Source organism: Ursus americanus, chromosome 17 (genome assembly GCF_024610735.1).
Source record: "Ursus americanus isolate L20-20 chromosome 17, mUrsAme1.1.p, whole genome shotgun sequence".
In the NCBI taxonomy this organism is placed as follows: Eukaryota; Metazoa; Chordata; class Mammalia; order Carnivora; family Ursidae; genus Ursus; species Ursus americanus.
Genome location: NC_142143.1, coordinates 15,409,398 through 15,433,019, shown reverse-complemented (window position 1 = coordinate 15,433,019; position 23,622 = coordinate 15,409,398). Strand labels below are relative to the sequence as shown.

Here is a 23,622-nt window from a genome sequence, read left to right as displayed (position 1 = left end):
ATCTGCTTAAGCCTGCCTGAGTGGGTCTGTTAGATTGCTGGCACATGGCCATTTAGGGGTTTTGTTTCCCAGACCACAGGAGCCCATTTTTCCAAGAGTTCCACTAGCTTTTTGTTTGATAACGTCTATTTCTAGCAGCATTTACTCCTTCAACAACAATGTCAATGAAACAAACATTTACTGCACACCTACTAGTTGGCAGACACTGTGTTGGGGACACAGAGAAGAATGAGGAACAGCTGCTGTGCTCCAGGGGCTCCCACAAAAGTAACTGCCACGGCACTCTCTCAGGTGATGGCTATTATCACTATGTCTTCCTCCTGCTTGGGGAAAAAGACAAAATCTTTTGGCTTCCTGGTCCGCCTCCTTTAAATACCCACTGACCTCGCCGTGCTCTGCCGAGGTCCCAGGGGCTTGAAGGGTTAATTACTTGCTTGCTGTGGCCGGTTCATTGTTCTCCAGTACTTCCCACCCCGCTCCAAGTCTATCTCCAATTGTAAAATTTCTTTAATATATTTTAATGTTTTTCTTTTCACCGAGGCAATGCACATTCATTATAGAAAAATACAGATAAGCAAAAGGAAGAAATGTTTTAAAGCCTGCCTTAATCCCACCACCTAGAGATAACCTGTTTTAATAAAAAGGATACTTTAAAAAATTTATAACAGCAATATGATTTCATACGAAGTGCAGAATATAGAGGAGGGCAATCATGCATAATCCAATCATCCGGGCATGATCATTTTGGAATTTTGTCTTTCCAGTCTTCTTGCAGTTACTATAAATGGTGCCTAGCGGAGAGCCTGCTAAAGTCATTATCTCTTTGTGTATGACGTACACGTGCAAACCAGGAAGGCGTGCTGTTAGCCAGACTGGTGAATAAGAACACCTACGATTTTATGGAAAAGCACGTTTAGAAATTTGCCGTAATTAGCTAAATTTCTGTTGCTGTTCAAATTTCATCCCTGGTGACAGAATCTGACCCAAGAAATGTGTCTGTCTTCCCTGGCATCTGAAATGGGACATAGAGAAATTTCTACTTTAAGGAAGTCTGATGCAAGAATACCTGAATTCACAGTGAATATCATCAAGAGCCTCCCACGTGCCAAGCTCGTGTCAGTTACCGCTCACGACAGTTCTGCAAGATAGATGTCACCATGCCTGTTTGACGAAAGGTTTTAGGAGGCTTGCCCTATAGATCTTCCAGCCAGGACACAGCAGGACTAGGACCCAGAGCAGAGAGGCAGTATGACCGAGAGAATGGAAAGCGTACGGCAGGCTGGGGTTCGGAGCCCCCCTGGCCCCCGCCCAGGACCTCGGGCACGTGAACGTTCTGAGTTTCCCTGAACTGGACTTGGGCGTGGCGCCACCATGCTGAGGAGCGGGCCTAAGGAACGGTCCGAGAACCAGGGCCGGCGTCCGCTGGAAGGCTGCTGCAGGAGACACTCTCGCAGTTCCCAGTCACCTTTACGGGGGCATCTGAAAGAAGTTCCTGTTTGATCTGAATTCCAAGGACGGCTGACCCCTGAGCAGTTTGTTCACTATCTTACAGCCCTGACGGCTCAGGTTTCCCTGTGGCATCGTTTCCTGGAAAGTCTCCGAGCCGAGGTGAAGGCCCACCGCCAGGAGGAGTTCGAGTAGGCATGTTAGCCTCAGTCCTGGCTGCACGCTTTGCTCCAGTTTTCAGTGCTTCGTTCACTCCCACACTCATATTATTTTCTTGAATCCTCTGTATTCCTGTGCACTCCCGTACATTCTTCCAGATTTAACCTTCCGTTTCCTCATCTGTGAAGTGGGGATAATTATTTGAAGGGTATCTGGAAAGCACTGAGCACGGTGCTGGGCCCGTATGAGATGCTCCGTTAATGGTGTCTCCCTCATGCTCTTGGAATGAACCTTTGTCCCTTCATTTAAAAAGGGCGTTATTTGCATGCCGAAAGATTCTCCAGTTTACAACAGAGTTCAATGCAGAGTTCTTTTAATAATAAATGTGTTCACAGTTAGGATTCCATTGTCACATGCCTCCCGGAGTATCCCTCACTGAGTCTGTCGTGTAACTGGCACAGGGCTGGTCCACCAACTCTGACTTTCACCTGCTCCCTCTCAGTGCAGCTACTCATGTGCCATTTGCAAAGTCCTGGGGATGGAACGGACCACATTTTTTAATGAAAACTGTTCCTTCAGCTTCCCCCAGGAATGTTAAGATAGAAAAGATCTGCTGCAGAAAACACAGAACTAAAGCACCAAGGTTTACTTCCCCTTAAAAACGACCTCCCATAACCAGTTCTTCAGTTTTCCCTGTGCCTGCAAGGGGGCGTTCGAGCCCAGTCCCTCCACCTCCTAAAATAGGTTTAATTATTTCCACTAGACCAACATTCAAAAATTTATCAGAAATTGATGAGTGTATCACACAGTGATTTCTTAAATTACCATTTTTATAGTCTAACCATCTCATAAAATTCTTAAGCATCTTGAGGGTTTTAAATAAATTTTAAATTAAATTAAGTTTCCCTTCCCAATCCCTAGCACTTTCAAGGTATCCAATTAAAAAGTAAATTAATAGAATTAGTAATATGTATGGAATAGGTCACCGTTAAGGTCACTGTCTAATAATCTTCAAAAAGACCTGGGCAGGCAGAGCCCAATAATCTACTTAGGGCTGCTTACAGCACTTTGTTGGCTCCCTGACACCTGTTTCGCTGAGTGTTGAGAAGTTACTTGGCCGGGCCTCTCCGAGCTTGCTTTTGTCCGCTCTCCTTCCCTCCCTCTTTCTCTTTCTTCCTATCTTTCCTTTCTCTTTTCTTCCTTTTAAAATTTTTACTGAAAAATTTTTGGCCACCAGGCTCTGTGCCAAGCACCAGAGGTCCAATAGTGGGCAAAACAGAAGACCCCGATCCTCATGGAGCTTCTAGTCTAGGAGGGATAAACATTCAGTACATCACATTCACAAATGGGTGTAAGATGACAAATTGTCGTAGGCGCCATGAAGGACTGTAGTGCAATGGGGGATCTGACTTAGTCTGGGGTAGGAGACAGCTTCTCTCTATTGAGAATGAGGAATGAGTGGGCACACTAAGGGAAGAATAAGGTTTCAGGCAGCAGGAAGAGCATGTGCACAGGCCCTGTGGTGCTGGGAATTGTGTTCTCTGGAAACAAATGAAAGAAAGCTGTTGTGGCTGGATCAGAGAGAACAAAGGCAGGGGTGGGGGATGCTTCTCGTGGGGTCAGCCAGGACAGAGACACGTGCTTTGGTAAAGATTTTGACTTTCAGCTTAAAGAGCATGGGAGGCCACTAAAGTGTTCTAAGAATGGGGTATGGAAGAGCTGTGTGAGTGACTTGTGCATCGTAATTTGTCCCTGCAGGAGCAATGCAGTCATACACGTGGTCTCTGACCTATACGGTGACAACAGCAGCAGGGTCCCCAGCTGAAAACTCCCAACAGCTGCCCTGTATGAGGAGTACTCACGTGCCTTCTTCCTCCGTCACACACAGGATACCAGTGTATCCGCACAGAGAGGAGCACGGGTAGGTGACGTGGGATGCCACTGTACTTTGACATTTGGGTTCACTTAGCAGTTGTTTTCTCAAAGGGCAGGAAGAGTGCTGTCCTTCACAGAGCTTTCCTAGCGTGCTCAGTGCCGCACTGTGTATGGCTGTCTCTTGCAGTCCCCATAGGGCCCTGGAGGTAGGGCATTAGCGAGCCCATTTCCCAGATGAGGAAACAAAGACAACGGCTCAAGTTCAGTCCTGTAGGGTCACAGATGGTAGATGCAGGGCCCAGACTGAGCATCTGTCTGACTCCAAAGCCTGTGTTCTTCCCTCTTTTCTGCTTTAGAGCCTCGGCAGAAGACCCCGTTCTAGCAGTTTGCCCAGGCGGTAGAGCCTCGTGGTGGGCCCAGGTCTTCTGTGACTGGATCAGAGAAGGACTTGCCCACCTGAGGGCTGACACTCCCTGGACAGCGGCAGTTGTTAACGGGGTTCAGGAAGCCTTGTGGGTTCCCATGGTGCTTTGTGCCCAAAGAAACAAATCATTGGTTTTGCCAATCCCCCCCCCCAAATCTCTGTAGTGTTTTTGCTGTGACGAATGGACTACAAATCCATTAAGTGTTACCTGAGTCATAGTAGCTTCTTGCCATCACGCAGTGTCTTCATCAAAAGACACTAATAATGTCTAATGTGCAGTCATCCGAAAACCACTTATGATGTGAAAAGGCCCCTTATTCTCAAGAAGGCGAGACTCTGCCATGCAGGTACGGTGAGCGGTTCCAGTAGAGCAGCTGTGGGGGACATGGGAGGAGGCCCCCTCAGGTGTCTTCCACACGGTAGCCCAGCATAACGCAGCAAGGAGCCAACCCCGAGGCCGGGCGCAGGCCTGGCTGCTGGCTGGCAGACTCGAGTTCCGTCCCCAGGGTCAGGTGCCCCTGACCAGTGGGAGGGCAGCCTTTATTTTCTCAGGGGACCTCTTAGAGTGTCTTTCCACACCTTTAGAACAGACTTTGAAAATTGTTTCAGGAAGCCTTTTGATTCTGGAGGAATGACGAAATAGACACCCACGTGGTCTTAGGTCCATGTTTTTGCTGTGGAGATGTTATTAAGAAGAACAGTGATAAGAATATCCTGTATTTCATAGGACTTTCTATTTTACAGAGTGTTTTCACATACCTGACCCTCCAGAATAACCAGGGCCAGCGTTTTTACAGATGTGAGAAACAAGACTGAGAGTCGCCCAAGGGTCCCACAGCTAGAAAGGGGTGGAGCCAGGCGTAGCACTGGGGTCTCTGACGCCTGGTTGAGCGGTCCCGGTGTTTCGCCCTGGAGGGAGCTCCCAGCTACACACAACGTCCTGCCCATCACGGGCAAGCAAAGGCCTGAACAATACAACACATAAATCCCAAAGTAATTTCTTCTTTGGTTCCTGTTGGACTGCAGGCTATAATATGGGGCTTTTCAACAGCACAGGAGTAGAGGTTTCCGTCACTAATTATGTTTTGCCCAGGGCTGGCTTTCGTTCCCGGAGCGCGCTCTGAGTGGTAAGGGAGGCGTGCTGAGGAGAGAAAGAATATCAGCCTGGGAGTTGAAACGCACCGCAACAGGGTGGAGATGGGGAGAACCAAAAAGCAGGAGAAAAATGGAAAAGAAGAGAGAAGAACAAAAAGGGAAGGGAAAAAAGATGAGGTTGATTTTTAGAGGTGTGAAAATGATCCGCTGACCCCGGCCCGACTCACAACATTCATGGTGCTCTCTGGTTTTAGATACACGGGCAGCTATAACTACGGGAGCTACAGCAGCCAGCACCCTCCCCCGATGCAGAGCCAGTACCCGGCCCTCCCCCATGACACAGCCATCTCTGGCCCGCTGCACTATTCCCCTTACCACAGGAGCTCCGCTCAGGTGAGTTGCTGGTCCTGCTTGCTTGCCCGCCCAGGCCTCAGGATGCCTGGTGGCAAGTCTAGTCAATTTAACACAGCTAATAGGTACCTTCTGTAAACGATGTATGTCTGTCACCAACGAGAAGAGGATCCTTTCCTCAGGATCACTTCCACCCTTCCGTGGCTGCCCACTGAAGTGGGTGCTCGGCCAGCGTTCACGCTCCACTCCCTCTCACGCACGTGGGTGCCCGCCAGTTGTCTTTGGTTCCATCCTCTCTAATCCCAGGATCCAGTCAGCCGCCATGTCTGCTGCCCTTTCACAGGCAGCCACCCCCACATAGGAATCTTTGGCTCCCATCTTCCCGGTGCCGGCCCTCATCGGGTCCTGTCAGGACTGTTACTTGGCTGTCATTCTAACTGGCCTCTGGGTCTCACGTCTGTTCCTTTCCAGTCTGATCCACACACACAACCTCACCAGGAGAATCCTCCTGAAATGGACCCTTTATCAGATTGTTCTCAAGCCACACACTTCCCTTGGCTCTTCACTTTTCTAACAAACCAGATCACCCCTCTGTGGCCTGTGGTGAATGGAACTTGTGGTTGCAGCTGTAATGCCGATGTTGGGCCCTCTACTTGTCTCCAACACTTCCTGTTGCTCTGGCCTCAAAGGCAACTGGTCACCAGTTCTCTTCAATTCTACATCCTCAACATCTCTGCACCCCCCACTGTCCTTGTCTCAGCTCAGGCTAAGCTAGACGGGGACAAAATCCTCCCATTGGTCTCTGTGTCACTGAACTTGCCCCTCTCTGGTCCACCCTCTACATTGCAGCTGGAGGAGTCTTTTGGAAAAAACCCGACGGGCCATTAACATTCTCCCTCTTTTCATGTCGTCGCATTCAGAGTCAAGTTCAGTCCCTTGGCATGTCTCTTATGACTTGTTACCATCTGGCTTCTGCCTGCCTCTGTGGCCGACCAGCCGCCCCACTCCATTTGCTCCAGCCATGCCAACTCCTATGCGGTTTGCGGATACTGTTCTCCCAGGCTGGGACTTTCTTTCCCCAGCCTTCTGTGTGTTGTTCAGGACCGGCACCTCACTGTCTTTGCAGCACCTCCTGACACCAGCCCTTCCTCTCTCCAGGACCTCATGCGGTCCCACTGCTCTAGACTCACATAGCGCCTCTATTGGTAACCTTCCTCACACCCCGTTGTCATCACTGACTTCTCTTGACTCCTACAGGAAACCCCAGAGTCCCCTGAAGGCAAAAAATTAAGTCTAGTATCCCTGGGTCACGGGCCATGGCACCTGTCAAAAGCCACAGCTACCTTTTACTGAACACTTGTCATTTGTCAGGCACCGTGCTGAGCACTTTACACATCATCACGGTAATCCTTGCAGAAAAGAGGTGAGAGTAACCTGCCTGAGGATTGGAACCCAGGCAGTGTGACCCCCATGTGTCCAAGCTCCTACATGTGGCCCTCTGCCACCTCTCCTATGTCGGCATTCACTAAGAGTTTCTGGAACCAGTGAGACAGGAAGTGAGGCAACACAAGTGATGGGGGTGCAGAGGACCCTCACTCCATCCTGCTGGCGGGGCTGGGAGCCAGGGAGGCAGGATGGGAGCTCCCCTTGACGGGGGTACTCAGGATACACTGGAAAGGGGCCCCGTACTGGCCGGGAGCTCTGCTGCCGAGCGCTTGCGGGAGTCTAGAAGAGAGATGGCAGGACTTGAGCGAGGGCGGGGGCCGTGATTGCATCAGCCGCGGATGGGCCTCGGAGGGGAGGCACCCAGAAGAGTGTATCCACAATACACAGGCGCTCGGGGCAAACAGGCCTCTGTTTTGATTTCCATCTGTAGTACCAAGGGGAGCCCTGGTATAATCCCCAAACAAGCCAAGAAGTTGATTCCACTAAACCTTCACCTGGGGCATTCATTATAGGTCTCCAACTGCGTCATGCAGACAAGCGGCTCCTTAGGTACTGCTTCCCCGGGGAGCGGAGTCTGTGCTCACTGCGATCCACAGAATGCCGCAGAGCTGCTGCCGGGGCCTGGGCCGCACCGGGCGGCAGGTAGGCCGCTCGCGCATGCATTGGCTCACTCACTCATGCGTTCACGCAGCACTCCTCAGATGGCTGCGGGATGCTTGCTGGGCGGCAAGCAGGCTCCAGCCCCTGATGGTACAGTGGACCAGGGGACGGAAGTGCGCCTGCTCCGGGAGAGCTTGGGCTCCAGTAGGACACAGTCAGCTAAGCCTCGGTGGCGAGATCAAGCTGAAGTCCCAAGCTGCGGCGCCTGTCATCGTGTTCCCTCTTTCTTCCCTCCCTCGTCCCTCCTCATAACATTTCTGGGGTGATATTTTTAAAGCCATTGCCTTAAAAAGAAACCAGGGTCTCCTAAAGGCCCATGTGGTCCCTGGCGATCAAAGATAGGTCGGCAGCCTCCACTCTGGAAGCCACAAAAGTCCCCGAATGGAGCACTATCATTTAATAGCAGCTCTTAATCTAAGGGCCAAGGACTAATTGAAAGCCCATGGAGGAGCCCTTTGAATTCAGACGAGGCTTGAGAGGTGACAGGATCAGGGAGCCTCTTCAGCACCATGCCCTGTGGTCCTCTGACAGGGTCTTTTGACAACCTCTGACCCCCACCACACACTCACACTCTGTGCTTGAAGGGTTATGCCTTAGCCTCCATTTGTAAAATGGGGTGAGAAGTTAATTCTATCACCTCTCCACCCCTGTTGATGCGGGGGAGGGTGTCAGTGCAACACAAAGAATCCTTTGTTTTGTTTTTCATTAACATTTATGCATCAAGCCCTGTTTTAGGCACTTGCAAATACACAGACTCACTTAATTCTCATAGAAACCCGGGGAAGAAGGCATTTTTCTCCAGTTTTTAAAGATGAGGAGACAGCCTCATAAGGTCATTTGCCCCAGCTTCGGCTTCCAGTAAGTAGCAAAGCAGACTCAAATGCAAATTCTCCAGCTCTGAACCCTAAGCCCAGGGCCATGAACACTACAACCCAATGTGTTTTGGAGGGTAGATGCAAATTCAAGAAGTTACTGCAACTGTTCTCAGTCAGTTTCAAGTGACCGAAGAGTCACACACCCTAGACTCACTCACTCTTTCCTCTTGTGATACTTTGGTTTAACATTGAGCATAGAGGGGAAAATCCATTGCAGGGCTGATTAGTTTAGCTTTCCAGAGCAGAGGTCGAGCTGTTGCAATCCTGAGTACTGAATATCACACTTCATTATACCAGACTCACTGGGGAAAAGATCAGTCTGAATTGGAGAAAAACCACAATTACAGAATACAGTTAAGGAATGCAATTGTTCATCAGCACAAGAGTAATTGAAACTAATCTCTGCAAATAAATGCCTGTCTGCAAGACTGATACAATGCATCCACGAAGCGCAGCGATCTCCTGCATCCCGGCATTTATATGCTCAAAATTATTTGAACTCATTTGGTTTTTGAAATAGAGTATGTGTGTGCCCTTATCTATACTAGTTCTTTGCACGACTCGTGCTTTCTTTCCTCTGGGGTACTAACAAAGGTAAACCTCCGGTCTTGCTTGAATTCTCATAATTTCTGAATTAGTGAGTCCAGATGAAGGAGGTTTCACACTGTACGGTTTGAGTTATTGCAGAAAAACACCCTCCTCGCAACTATGCTACACGTGTTCACGTCAAACTAAGTGAACAAGGGATGGTCTCGGCTGCCAGTCTTCCAGGTGCCCCATTCTCATGCCCGACCAAATAGGGAAACCAAACCAGACCAATACGTGGGCACAGAATCTTTCTGAGCCTCATTCAACAAACGTTTGTGGAACTTCTACCCTATCAGCAGCCATGAATGCGCACGGGGCCCTTGGGCTCAAAAGCCATTTGATCAACTAGAAGCTGTAGGGCTAGACATTCCCCTAGAGTAGACTAGAAAGCTGTTCTTTATTCCTCCTCTGTATGGCCAAGGCCTGGCCTTGCCAGCCAATCACACAACTCTCACGGAGCCTCTCGTGGCCCAGCCCAGCCCAGCCCAGGGCCAGTGCGCTTAGGGTGCTCCACTTCGGGAGAGCATCCTGAGCCAAAGGGGATAAAAATCAATCAGCCATCGTGGTGTAAGATCAGCGACTGCAGAGCCAGGCTTCCTGGGTTCAAATCCCAGATCTGCCTCTAATCAGCTCTGTGCCTCAATTGCCTTATCTAAAAAATGGGAAGAATTGTAGTACATATTTCTTAGGGTTGTCAGGGTTAAGTGAGTTGATAAAGGTTGGAACAGGGCCTGGCTCATGGTTAACACTATTTGTGTATATTATTATCTTTCGTGACATCATAGTTACTATATTTTGCATAATTAAAGAATTAGTAGCTATTTCTTTTGCTCTACTAGCTCTACGGAGACAGGAACCAGATCTTCTCTTCCTGACCATTATATCCCCAGGACCCAGAATAGATGTGGCTTTTGGTGGGTACTCAGTTAAATCCTTGTCACAGAAATGAAATGAGTGGCGCCTAACTCTGGTACTAAGTTGCTCTGTGACCTCAAGCAGATAGTTTCCCCTCTCTTGACCTCAATTACCTCATCTGTGAAATGAGAAGTAGGACTAGATGGTCAGATGGTCAGTCACGAAGGCTCTTCCTATCATTAACAGACCATGATCCTGTGATTCGAAGAAGAATATTAGTAATAGCTAACACATTACTGTGTGGGAGTTCTGAGTGTTTCACGTGTATTAACTCAGTTAATCCAGACCTTAAAAGCTCCGCGGATGTGGACTCTCCGGCAAAGATTTTGGGGGAGCTACATCCTCTTCCAGAAGAAGCTAAGCGGAAGCCTGTCTAGGGGCAGGCCCACGGCAGAACTTTGGTGCAGTGTGAGAGCCGCCTTTCATAGGAAAACAGTTTGCGCTCCTGACTGGGCCACCTTTCGCCCCTTGCACAGGGAGCAGCCCATTTGGTGAGGGTCGGGGATAAAGGGCTCATTCTTCCCTCTTCATGTGCAGGAGAGTCAGCCTTGGGGTGGGGAGTTGCTTCTCAAAATAGAACTTCCTAGTATGATTCCAAAGAGGCCCAGAATCAATCACGGCTGTGATGGCCATCCGACAGAAACTCTGACTACTTATGCACGCACACACGCACGCACGTGTGCCCACAAGCCCTCACACACCTCTCTCAAAGGGCGGGGACTGGTAACCTATCTGCAGTTTAACATCAGTAGCCACAGCATGTGTTTTAACCCAGCAAATGGTAACTTCCTGTCATGGGCCCTCAACAAAAAGCGCCTTTATTCTGGGCAGAGCTCTCTGGACCCCAGGGTTTGTGCCCAGCCTGCTTCAGGACCCCACATGAAACCGGATGTAAAGTGTGAAAGGTGAGGCGGGTGCCACAGGCTGGCCTCAGCCGCTCCCACCAGACTAAATAGAAGCTTCATTGGTGGCGTTAATCACTAGGCTGAGGCAGCGGGCACTTCAGCCTCTCATCTTTCAATGGTCTCTTCACCACGGGGAAAACGAGTCACTGACTCATTTGCAATTAGCTGACCTAACGGGACAGATTTTTCCATGCTGGATTCTGTGGTAACAGGATTTTATTGTCCCATTAGAGATATTTTGAGCCAGTCTCATTTCCAGGCAATTACGCTTTTGAGTCTGTGACACAACCCCTGGGCACAGCTGCATCTAGGGTCCTTGATTAGGCACAAAAGCCACACTCTCTTGGGTTCTATGGGAAAGAGGCTCCAAGTCCATACTGCGACATTTTACCTACACGGGCCAAGCCGAGGGAGGTTCTGTCAGAAACGGCAAGATGAGGCCTGGTCAGAGCTATAAGACCCCATGGTGTGTAGGGAAGGAGGGGGCTGACAGCAGAGGGATGGAGACATTAAAGTATAATGGGGTGTGCTCCGAAACAGACATGCCTTCCTCTCATGTGATTCAGTTGGGGCAGGTTATGCCTGGCTTGTGCCACAGTGGTGTGGGGGAAAATGCTACCCCAGCACAGGGTTTCTGTGCCAGCCCGTGTGTTAGCCCGCGCTGCGACTCTGGGCGGGATGCTTCACCTCACGGGTCCTCGTGTTCTCATGTGCATACACAGGGTTGGATTATATGATCCCTAAGCTGCTTTCTAGTGGTAACACCCTGGTGTTCGGTCACCGCATAGTTGCTGGGGTGCCAGGCATCGTTCCAGATGTTGGGAATATGGTAGTGAACATGGCAAAGCCCTGCCAGGAGCTTCTGAACAGAAGCCAGTGGAAAGAGACAGCTAACAAGCAGGAGGGTAAGCGCCTGACCTGAGAGGCAGAGAGTGGAGCATTTAGCTTCTTGAGAGAGGATGTCCAGAAAAGTCTCTGAGGAGGTGACATTTGAGCTGAGATCTGAAGGAGGATATAAAGGTAGGCATGCAAGGAGCTTGGGGGTAGGGGTGGGAAACAAGTTTTCTAGTCAGAAGAACAGGTAGGACCAAATTCCCTGAGAGGGAACCAGCTTGGCATTGCCACAGGATGGGAGGAGGCCTCTGGGCCAGGGAGAGCACCATGAGGGGGGCTGACAGGCGGGCAGGGAGCTTACTTGAGAGAATATCAGGAGGGGGAAGCAATCTTTTGGAAAAAGTTAAAGACTGTTTTGTAATATTTCTTAACATTACCAGTTTGATACCTGGGATCTTGTTTTCCTGGGCGGGGCCAAGTCCTACTGTGATCTCAGGCCTGAGGGTTCAGCGTGGCTGCCATACAAACAGCATCCTGTAGATTCCCTTAACGGGGACATGGATATACTCAAGCGTTTCTGATCTGATCGAGGATATGAAAGCCTTGGTTGGTATGCGGTCCACAGTCTCCTTGGTAACAGCCCTGGATGCCTTCTCCCTTGAGTTCCCAGACACTACCTCCATACTTCTCCCTCTTTCGGACCTGTCCTTGTGCTGGGAAGTGGCTGCAGTTTCTATGTAAGGCATGCTGGCCCGTGTAAGAGAAACCCTTCCTACCAGAAGTTGGAATCCTCTCTCTTGACCTCTGAGTAACTGTTTCCCTCAGCATGCTTTGGGCCTAACAGCCTGCCCCTGCTTCCCTCGGGCTCCCACTCAGAGAAGCAGAATGGTTCCCTTTGGCCCCGTCGACTACAGGGAGCAGCTACTGTTGTCAGAATCCCTTCTCGCGGCTGTCTAGGCTTCAGCCTGTCTGTCTCCCTCACAGGAGGCAGCCTCCCACCTAATCCCTCGGGGCTCCACTCTCCAACTGTCAGGGAAGACAGATGGGGAGCAGAAGAATTCATACATACTCTCTCTCCCCTACTAGCTGCCCTTGCCATCCTTGTTGACTGGCTCCCGTCCTTGCTGGGGTGGCCCTTATGTAGCCCAGTGAGGAAGTCTGTGTGGACTGGCCTGCAAACTAGGAGCTCTCAAAGGGAGCCTGGAGCGCCTCACCTTCCTCCCCTCTGACTGCACTAAAAGGGGCTTATTTGCATAGCTGTCTGGGAAACAGAATAGAATGTAGAAGAAGCAGCACTTGAAAGGCACTTCTCTTATTCCTAGTTCTTTCTAGAACTGCTTCCCCTCCTCTGCCGTCCACAAAAGCACCCCTCCCATCCCCTCTCCATTGACTTATCTCCACTCCTTCCTCCACATTCACACCAAGCCCAAACAATTCACCATTTCCTTCTTGTGCATCTTTCAGGACTTAGTGAATGTGAACCAAAAAGAGAGATGTTCTCTAAATGATAGGCACTAATAATAACCTTTGAAGCTGTTGGCTTGCTTCCTCTTCAAAAGTCTGCTTTTAGGCTGCAGTTCATAATTGAATGCAACTGTAAAATGCTATTTTTAATAATGTCACTGTGTTTTACTTGGTAGTATTGTTCTCTTGGGTTGATGGGATGGGACCTATCACATCTCTGTGACTAATGGTAAAGTTCGCAACCATACATGCATGTGTTCATATCTGTTCGGACATGCTGTGACTCACACACACACACACACACACACACACACACACACTCTCCTGTACTCCCAGTGGGGCTGTTCCTTCATTTGGATTTAACTTCCCCAAAGATCCCAGATTTCGAGCACAAAATCAGTATTTCTACTTGAGTGAACACCAGTCCAACTCTGGATAAGAAATCCTTTGCATTTCTCCTGTTGGTTACTTCGTAGACCAAGGTTCAATCTTTTGGAAGTTCACTGATTCCGTCCTATCAACTTTCATTAAGAGCATCTTATGAAATTAAACTGTGAGCATGACCAGTATTGTGTATATGCAACTTGCAAGCTGAGTTTAACTTTGTGGAATTTCTTTCCCCTCAACAAGTACCCTTTCAATAGCCCTACTTCCCGGATGGAACCCTGTTTGATGAGCAGTACTCCCAGACTGCATCCCACCCCAGTCACCCCCCGATGGCCAGAGGTGCCCACAGCCAACACGTGCTACACAAGCCCGTCTGTGCACTCCACGAGGTACGGAAACTCTAGTGACATGTACACACCCCTGACCACGCGCAGGAATTCCGAGTACGAGCACATGCAACACTTTCCTGGCTTTGCTTACATCAACGGAGAGGCCTCCACAGGATGGGCTAAGTGACTGCTATCGCAGGAATCCATATTTAATATTAATAATAATTATTAATAATAATAAACCCAACAACCCACCCCCAGAAGACTTTATCTCTATACATCATAACTCACGGACTATTCCTAGGTGTCCGTTTTCCTAATGAACGTGAGTCTGGGATTCAGTGTGGGATGAATCAACTTTAGTTCAGAAACAGGACTCACTAAAAGCCAGTGAGATTGGGTTCCTGTAGCCAAGCCAGACTTGACTGTTTCTATAGAGCACTATTTCGGGCAGGCCAATCTGTGCCTTCTCCCTCTGTTCCATGACTTTGCTTTGTGTTGGCAAACATTCCCCGTAAGCTACTTATTTTCCTGTTGACAAAAGCTCATTGGTCTTAATGGATACTAGAGACAGAGTCTGGTTTGTGTTCTTGGATGGGCACATAATTTACCAAGAGCATTCACCTTGCCATCTGTCTGTCCTCTTCCTCTGCAACGAATAGCCCTCAGGTATGTTCTACGCATTCCTTCTTCCTGGTGGTGCCTTCACTGCTTCCTGGAGCACCAGGGCTAAATGCTGGTGGCTGGAAAACTCTAGATTCCCTGTTATTGCACCCATGTCTTTCACAGTACCTGCATTGTCTTGGAATGTAAGCACTGTCTAGAGGGAAGGAAGAGGCCTGTTCTGTATGCCTTAAGTTGACTGAGGTTTGTAGGGGACCGGTTCTTCTACATACAAGTATTTGTCCTAAGTTTGCACAATGGCTAGTGTCAGCAGAAGGCAGGAGAGGGGTTTTGAAAATTCTGTGAGAATGTGGATTTATGGTATTGAGTATCACACTCAGCTCTGCTCTATTAACTTTGTGAAACCAGTTGGACCAAACGTTAACTTACCAAGCACCAAGTGTGAAGATGACTTTCCTGGTTCCTTCATAAGACCATAATAATTTCCGACACTTTGATAGAAAAAAACAATTCAAAGCTGTGCCTTTGAGCCTATACTATACTGTGTATGTGTGGAAATAAAAAATGTATTGTACTTTTGGAAAATTTTTTCGTAGGCATTTCTCTGTCAGATTTGTAGCAATTTGTGAGGTTTGTTAGAGATTAACATAGGTTTTCTTTCTGTATTATAAAATGCACCAAGCAATTATGGTGGACCTATTACCCTATGGGTAAGAAATAAATGGAAATATGACATCGGATGTTTTAGCAGTTGTTCTGTAAATAAAATCTTTGATCACACCACTCAGTGTGATAATCATGTCTACAGCTAAAATGGAAATAGTTTTATCTGTACAGTTGTGCAAGATATGAATGGTTTCACACTCAAATAAAAAGTATTGAAATGACCTCTTTCTTCATTTTCATTTTGCATTTGACGTGACCTGTGTGTGTGTCTGTCTGTGTGTGTGTGTGAGAGAGAGAGAGAGAGGAGAGACAGAGAGATAGAGATAAATAGCGACATATAGCATCGTGAATACTTAGGGTATAAGTAGTCAAAACAGAACTAGGTGGTCTTATCTGGTTGTGCTTATCTACTTCCCCCCATCATCTTGTCATAAAACAGTCATTACAATTTGGATAAGACACACATCTGGTCCTTGAATGATTTAGTATCGACAGCCTAATTGAGGTTCGCAGGGGACCAATTCTACATACAAGGATTTGTCTTAGGTTTGCACGATGGCTAGCATCAGCAAAGGGCAGGAACCTTTCAGCTCTTACAGGGAATATTATTCTTCAATACCAGCATCGTTAAGAGGTCCCCCGGTACTTAGCTCATTATGCTTTAATGATCACTGGGTGTAAAGATATTTCAAGTGCAGTGCTCTAAATACTAATAAACTTCTGGGTTAGAACAGTAACGTTACTGAATACTTTATCAGCAAATTCTTCTCCAGCGCTGCATTTTGGCTCTAGGACTGAGGAGTGAGGATACAGAGGCAAAATGACTATTTTGTCCAAACGTTAAAGAGTAGGATCTATGAGAAATTCAGAGCCACAGATTTCCAGAAATGGCAGCAGTGACTATTTTAACTAAAAGGCAAGAGAATTTGACAACTCAATTTGCATGTTGAAAGATTTATTTTTAAAGCCAAGCTCTTACTTGCTATTACATAACATATTTATACCTAAAAATGATTTTAGGATTAAAATGATATATTTTACATAGCATCCCCTTAAAAATATTTCACTATGTTGTTCAACAAAAAGAAAGTAGATGTTGGGTTTCACTCCCTGAAGGTAAATTAGTTTGATCTCTCGGTCACGATGTATTAGTTGGCCCTGTCTGAGGAAAGCAGGATGGGGGGGAGGGGAAGAAGAAGGAAATGTGCTTTAGTCACCGTATAACAGGACCCTGAGAAGAACCAGACCTGTTGCTCTCTTAAAATTGAAAGCTAGTGCCCCATAAAGGAAAGGATGTAGTCAGTCTGACGTTGGACTTACCAAGCATGAAAACATGAAGCAATTGCCACATTTCTAGCCAAGTAGCAGCAGCACGTAACGAACAACACTCATGTGCAAGTAACAGCCACAAGGTCGTTAAATGGACAGATCTTCAGGCAGAGATCGCACAACCAACAAGGGCCCAAACCCAGAGAACAGAGTGGTCATTCCAAAGACTTTGCAGGGGAGAGAACGCGGACCTCCTCCTCACCGCAGAGCCGAGGGCTGACGGTCAGCGCTGTGGGAAGAGGGCAGCTTTCCATGAGGGCAAATGGTCACTGGGCACTCTCTTCTCCAGAACGCAAGGTGCCCGCTCTTGGGAGTTGACTGTACTGCCCATGTTCCCAATTGTTCTAAACCTTCCATTTCAGAACCGAGAAGGATCTGATTAGGAAAAGACAACAGCTGCTGTGAACTCGTGACTCAAACGCACCTTCTCTCCCCTCTGATGGTTCCTCGCCAGTCACCAGAATGGGAACGGGCAAGGTTGGCAGCTGGGAGTAGGGCCAGTCACTTGTCAGAGGAAGAACAGAGGAGTCTTGGCAATAAAGGGACACTCCCCTCCTTAGGACTCTTTCTGAAAAGGACTCTGCCAGCTTGAAACTGGCTGAAGTCAGGAACAGCAGCCAGGACGGCTCACCCACGTTGCAGGCCTGTGGCGTCCTAGGCATCCATCCTGCTGTGTCCCTTTGTCAGGCCTCTCGTATACCCCAGGTCCGGGAAGAAAGGGAATCTGTGGCCCCTCTGAGACTGCAACCCAGTCAGAGACCAATCAGAAACTTGTGCCATTGGGTAAGCCCAACCCAAATGGGGAGAGGGGCTGAAATCGTGGAAAGAGAACTGAAAGGGAGTCTTGGCTTCACCACCACATGACCTTGGAGGAGTCACCTCCTCACTCTGGACCTCAAGCGGGCACATTCGAGGACTATGACATCTCAGATTATGGCCTGTGCGCTGATGGGGCAGGGCCGGCAGATCTGGGAGAGGAGGGCAGGCAGCTTAGGGGAAACAAAGAACGGACTGGCAGCTGGGCAGTGATTCAGAGGGAGCCGCAAGAGAGAGGCCGACGGCTCCACCAGCTGGTGCTCAGAAACTGCCTGAGGTTTGCGCCCATGAGCCGGCCCGTAAACCTGTCCCCCGCCACCACGTGAGGCGTACCCCCTTCCTCAGAGCCAGCCCCACCCTCTTCCATGACTCTGGGCAGCGGTCTTCTGCCGCTTCCCCTGCCTCCAGCTCTGTCCTTCACACTTGCTTTAAAGTGACATCAATCAAAATGTCTGAAGCGAATCTGCCGATAGAAAGAGCAAAAAACAACCAAAATCCAGGCTGTTTGTCCCAACGTCTTGTACCTCTTAAAGGCAGAATCACAAGATTTTTTTAAAAATTGAATGCTGGGGAGGTGATGGCATAAATACTCCCTTTATTACAGGGAGAGTGTGTCGGGGCGGGGAGGGGGGTTGATGAGGTCTCCTGAAGCACAGAGGCCAGACTTAGTCAAGAGCCTGAATATGCAAATCGTTGTCACTGGACGCTTAAGAGAAAAAAGCTGGCTATCCTCCTTGGCTTCCAAGTGAAGCAGCGCGGAGATGAAATCCGGGTCCCACCAGAGATGTTAGAGAAGGGCCATTCCTGCTCTAAGTAGGATTGGGCTTCAGTGGTTCTCAGCTCTGGCTGCCCAGTAGAGCTACCCCGTCACCTTTTAAAAAATACTGATGTAGAGATCCCACCGCAGTAAATAACTGGCCAGGAATGTGACCCCCACCCCCACAGCATCAGCAGCTGTCGAGCTCCCCAGGTGATTCTAATAGGCAGCCAAGGTTGAGAACCCTTTCCCCCTTGAAGCTCTAAGATCCAGGGACTGCCATTCCCTGAGTATGCACCCCAGGTTTCTTTTGGTCAGGGTTCCAGTCTGTCCAGAGTGGAGACGAGGTCGCTCGCCATAATCTGCGCTGCCTGGTTTCCCCACAGCTGACGAGGCTTCCCCTAGGGGCACTGCTTTGTTTGCCCTTCAGCCCGGCCCACCTCCCTAGCACTGTGCCGCCTGCCCTGCTAACCTGGACCTTCTCTGCTTCAGTTCGTTGGCAGCCTCCCAAGCTGAGCCAGCTTGGACACGGCCCCTGTGGTTTCCTCTTCTTCCAACGAGGTCAGAACCTTTTGTGCTTCGTCAGCCTCCTCCCTGAAGCTCTCCCCCCATTCCTCCCCCTCCACCTCGCCGCGCCCCCCAGCCTTCTCACCCCCATATTTTGCTGCTGCTGGTGTAGGTGAGACGGAAGACGTGGGCCCCAAGAGTTGAGAAAGGAGCTGTTGCTAGGAAAGGAGTGTGGGTGAAGAGAGGTGGTGGGCGGGAGAAATAGGGCTCCCCAGTCGTATTCCTCCCTTCGCCATCACAAATGCCTCAAGAGCTAAAACCAGTTGTTTGAGCAGGAGGATGAGAAATAATGAGGTCTGACCGCGACAGCAGGGGTGAGAGAATCAGTCTCAGGAACAGCGGCAGTGCTGCCACTTGGTATTTAGAAGAGCCTCGGAGAGAAGTTGGGACAAGCGAATTCTCCGGGAACTGCCAGACTGTGCTCCCACCAAGGCGGGTGTCCGAAGTGTCCCGGCCCACGCCTCTCAGATCCCATCAAGGGCGAGCACCGAAATGTCATCAAGGCAGAGTGACAGTCACGCTCACCTCCCCTCGCTCTCAGCCACAGGGGGCACATCTCTGAATGGGGTCTGCCTGCCTTGATGGAGGTTCCCATGTCTTGGGGTCTGCTCTGCGCCAGGCACATCATCAGATGCCCCGTGTCCGTTCCTCACAACCTCCTTGCAATGTCAGTGGCGTCATCATTTCTGTGTACCGATGAAGAGATGGCGGCATGGAGCCCTGCGCAAAGTCCCACACAGTTAGCGACAGGGCTGGGGTTTGAAGACAGAACAGCCCTACTCCGGGGCCTGTGCTCTTCCTACAACAACACTCTGCCTTCTTCCTCCTTCCTCCTTTTGTCTCCACTCCACCCCACCCCCAGGCCTCTCTCCTAAGTGCCTTTGGCCGCTGCAGTTTTTAAATCAACCTTGACCATGGTCATAGAACCTACTGGGGTTGAAAAGAGTTTCAGAAGTTCTGGGAAATTCTTGAGTGCGCTAAACGAAGGCAGCTTCTCAGCTGGGCACCAGATCTTTCCCTGCTCCCGGGGCGGCATTCCACTCACCGTCGGTTAACAGCACACCAGCTTTCCCTCCGTCATTTCCCAGGGTACATACAAACCATACATTATCAAGGACCAAGATTGGTCGTTCTATACAGAAACAGGAACAAAAGAAAATCAGTAATAATGTAAGAAAAAAAAAATACCAGGTCACAGGAGGATTTTTATTACCAGGTTGAAAAAAGACTCCGCAGGGGAGGTGCAATGAGCCAAGTATTCACTAGAATGAAGTCATTTGAAGGGGGGAGGCGGGGTGGACGGGGGACTGGCTACCTCTTGCTGTTCAGGTCACTACCCTTTGACAGCGGTGGCCTCTGACCTCAGCAACCCTACAATTCTGTTTTGACTGACCCTGAAACCCATGAAATTCAGATGTAGGCACTGCCCAAAAGTTGAGATAAAGCTGACTAATATGGGAAAAGCTCCCGGTATGTGCCCCCAGCTGAAAGGAGCTGGCAGTTCTTTGGCGGTAGATGCAATTTATTCTGTCCTCCTCCTTTCAGGGAAATGCTAATCCTTCATAGGCAACTGGAGGGGAAGACTAAAATGTGTTGATGATGAATGACAATAACTCTTTGTCCACTCCTGCCTCCTCCTAGGATTGAAACTTAAGAGTTTAATCAAATGTTGGTAAGTAAATTAATGCTTTACTGCATAAAGAGTTAAAAAAGCAAGTAGTAGGAAGAAGGGCTGTGAGACTATATTTCTTCTGACGTGTGAATCTCAAACGCTTAATTTCAAGGACACTGATATGGGGGGTGTGTGTGTGTGTCTGTGTCTGTGTTGTTTTAGTCTCCTTATTTACACATACACATAGATGACACTCAGTGTCAGTGTCCCTAGACTGTCCTATCCTATGTTATAGCATGTCAGCGTTAAAGACATTAACTTCAAGGCTGAAAGACCAAAACGGTGTGCTGGAATTACTCTTTTGTTGTTACACATCACCAACAACCAAACTCATGTGTTCCTGCATCACTAGGACTAACGTGACCTTTATCCCCGAATCTTCACATCATTGTGAGGGAGGCTGCGTTTTTCATTCCAGTTCAGGCAACATTTCCGTGGCTCCTGCACACTGGGTCTGCTGTGCTGGCCACTTTGACAGCCGTCTCCTGGAACCCTCCAAAGTAAGTATTATAATGCTCATTACAGTTGAGAAAATTGAGGTTCAAAGAGGGTGAATGACTTATCCCTGAACACCCAGGGACAGAGTTAAAATTCAAACTAGTCTTTCAGCTTTCAAGTTTTCCTGTTAGATACAAAAAATTGGTTGTCAGAAGGGGTTTTAAAGAATTCGACAAATGATGGGCTTCTGAGACACACACACAGAGTCGGGACTCAAACCCAGGTTTTCCAATCCCCGGTCCCGGGGCCTTTTGCCACATTACAGCATTGCCACCCAAAGCGCTGGGTTTTCCCAAGAGGTGTTTGGATGGGATTCCAAGCCAGCGAGATGCAAATAGGTCTGACCCACATTCCAGCTCTTGGATAAATAAAAACTCCTAAAGGGCAGAGCCCATTTTGTGTGCTTAATTTGAGAGTCCCACTGTGGACAGTCAATATTAAACAACGATAGCTACATCTGCCAAGGATTAACAGCGTGGGTTCGATTTTAGCAATTAAAATACTGGGAATAGGACTGAGGAACCTAATAAAGGTGCTGAAAGGCTGGATCAAGTAATCATTGATTTTTAGGAGTTTAAAAAAAAAACTTCGAAGTCCTCTGGTCCAACTCTAATTTTATAAATGAGACCCTGAGAAATTAAAATAATGTGCACAAGGATCTGACACCGCTGGCAACCGACCCTCTCCTGTCTCCCAGTGCTATTTAACTTTATGTCATATGGCATGGTAAGAGAATGTTTTCAGGAACGTAACATGCCATAAACTGAAGTTGGACCAGTTGGCTATGGAGTCACCATTGATTATGAAATGTCTCTCAGATTTAACTTTTACTTATCCCACTGACCAACTGACCTCTAAGAAATCTCCACTGCTGGCTTTCAAGTTTAACCAGGTTGGTATTTCTCAATAAGTGTCTTGTTAATTTTGGTCTCCTAAACTCCTCTCATGGCCTTCCCACCCACCCACCCCAATCTGCTGGCCCTCCAAGCTCTCTCCACTATTCTCTCTTTATAGTTCACCTTCTCCGAGAAGACTTCTCTGCTTCCTTGTCTTCCCATCAATGTTTATCTCACTTGGATTTGCACAGTACTTATGTTCAATTCTTTCCTTCCTACCAGAAAAGATTCATTTATTGCCTGGCTGTTTCTTAGATCCCCAAAGGACAAAATAAATGGTTTCTACTCACTTTTATTTTTTAATGGTGACTACGACAATGCCGTGCTCCAATAAACACCAAATATTTGCTAAAGGAACAAACCATGTTAATTAACTTCGCTACAGAAGGGAGATTATTGGTAGAAAATGAAAGAAAAACCACTTTCATCTGCTAGGTTATTCTGACTTCTCAAAGACTAACAAGTCACATGCACATGAGTTTGACAGTCTATTGAAAAACTAGTTCAGTGGTTGATACTCCATCAAAATATTGGTCCAGTGGTTCTCAGCCTTGGCTACTCACTCAAATCAACTTGGAAGCATTTACAGCTACCAAGACCTCACCACAGATCAACTGACTCAGAATCTTTGCAGGTATGCCAAGCAATGATTTGCATATGCCACAATGGTATTTGATCTGCACATACTGATTTATACAACCTCACCCATATTAATAGATTTCTCTAAAGAATAAGCATGATCAAATATGGTTTTGATTTGTGATTTGGTTATGGTTTGGATATGGTTATGGTTTGTGATTCTTAGGATCACAGAATTTTAGAACTGAGAACTAAGATACTATCTGGACCAACCCTTTTATTTTACAGCTGAAGATTGTGATTTAAGAGAGATTGAGAGAGTAGCCTGACACAGTGGCAAGGTGACTGTTGAGTGACAGGTCATGTCCTGAATCAGTGGAATTCTCTGAACTCCAGTTCAGGAGCCGTAGCAAGTAAACTAAATTGTTCAGTTTTTAAATTTCTACTTTCTTCTATAGAAAATGTATAAAAATGTGTGTGTGTGTGTGTGTGTGTGTGTGTGTGTGTGTGTGTGTGTGTAAGATTTGGATTTTAAAAGCTGTTAGCACCAGGTACTCCTTAAAGACCAGTCTAACACATACCATCCAGCCCATTGTCACAGCAGAGGAAATGCCACAGCGGGGATATATCAAAGTCCAAAAGAAATGACTAGTATGTATTTGCAGGTTTTTTCATTGGCCCTTAACTATACCACTTACTAGCAAACTTATTGCTTGTGAGCAAGCTAATCAACACCCTGAACTTCCCTTTTCTCTATAAAAAGGAAGATAATGCCTGTCCTATTGACCTTGCACTGTTCAGCTATTAGAAGGATTAAATCAGATGATCTATGTGGAGACATCTGAGAATAGTAAGGCACTGTGTGTATATATGTATAGAATTATTCTATTACTATCTTTCAGAGCAATGACTGGTTGCTTTGATTACCTGGGCTCTGCATCCTAATTCCTCAGTACCATGCCACCCAAGAATCAACAGGAACTCGAGTTAGTGCTGGACTAGATGCTCTGATCACTGAAAGTATCACACAACTAAATATTCAGGGAGGTAAAGTGATGTAGTGACCAGGATTTAGCTAGTCTAGGCTCTAGTCCCAGAGTCTGCTTTTAACTATTGACTTTGGACAAGTCACTTAATTTTTCTGGGACCAGAGTCTCGTCAGTGGTCAAAGGATGACTTGAATTAGAGTCAAAGATCCTTTTGATTTGTAAAATCAGAATATTAGTGCTTAATTAAAATTACTAAAGTGCAATTTCCCAAGTTGTTAATTGATGTGGTTTCACATTTTTTAAATCTCTTTTTACAAATACAGGGTTGGAGCCTAAAAACATAAGCCTATTTCTGGTAAACAGACATTTGGAACACATGTATAAGACCCTCTTTAAAATAAACATCTCAGAGCACCTGGGTGACTCAGGTCATGATCTTGAGGTCCTGGGATCAAGCCCCACATGGGGCTCCCTGC

At 47.8% G+C, this 23,622-nt stretch overlaps 1 protein-coding gene across 3 annotated transcripts in view; it reads left to right on the top strand.

Moving 5' to 3' along the window:
• The window catches only part of RFX4 (regulatory factor X4), a 136,044-nt gene extending 120,780 nt beyond the window's left edge, over nt 1–15,264 (top strand). For all 3 annotated transcript variants that reach the window (XM_045779781.2, XM_087868784.1, XM_045779782.2), the window contains 3 exons: nt 3,364–3,526; nt 5,254–5,392; nt 13,668–15,264. In XM_045779781.2, coding sequence (XP_045635737.1) covers nt 3,364–3,526; nt 5,254–5,392; nt 13,668–13,940 — 575 coding nt within the window. In that variant the 3' untranslated portion in view covers nt 13,941–15,264. The remainder of the gene's footprint in view (nt 1–3,363; nt 3,527–5,253; nt 5,393–13,667) is intronic.
• The last annotated feature ends 8,358 nt before the right edge of the window (nt 15,265–23,622 follow it).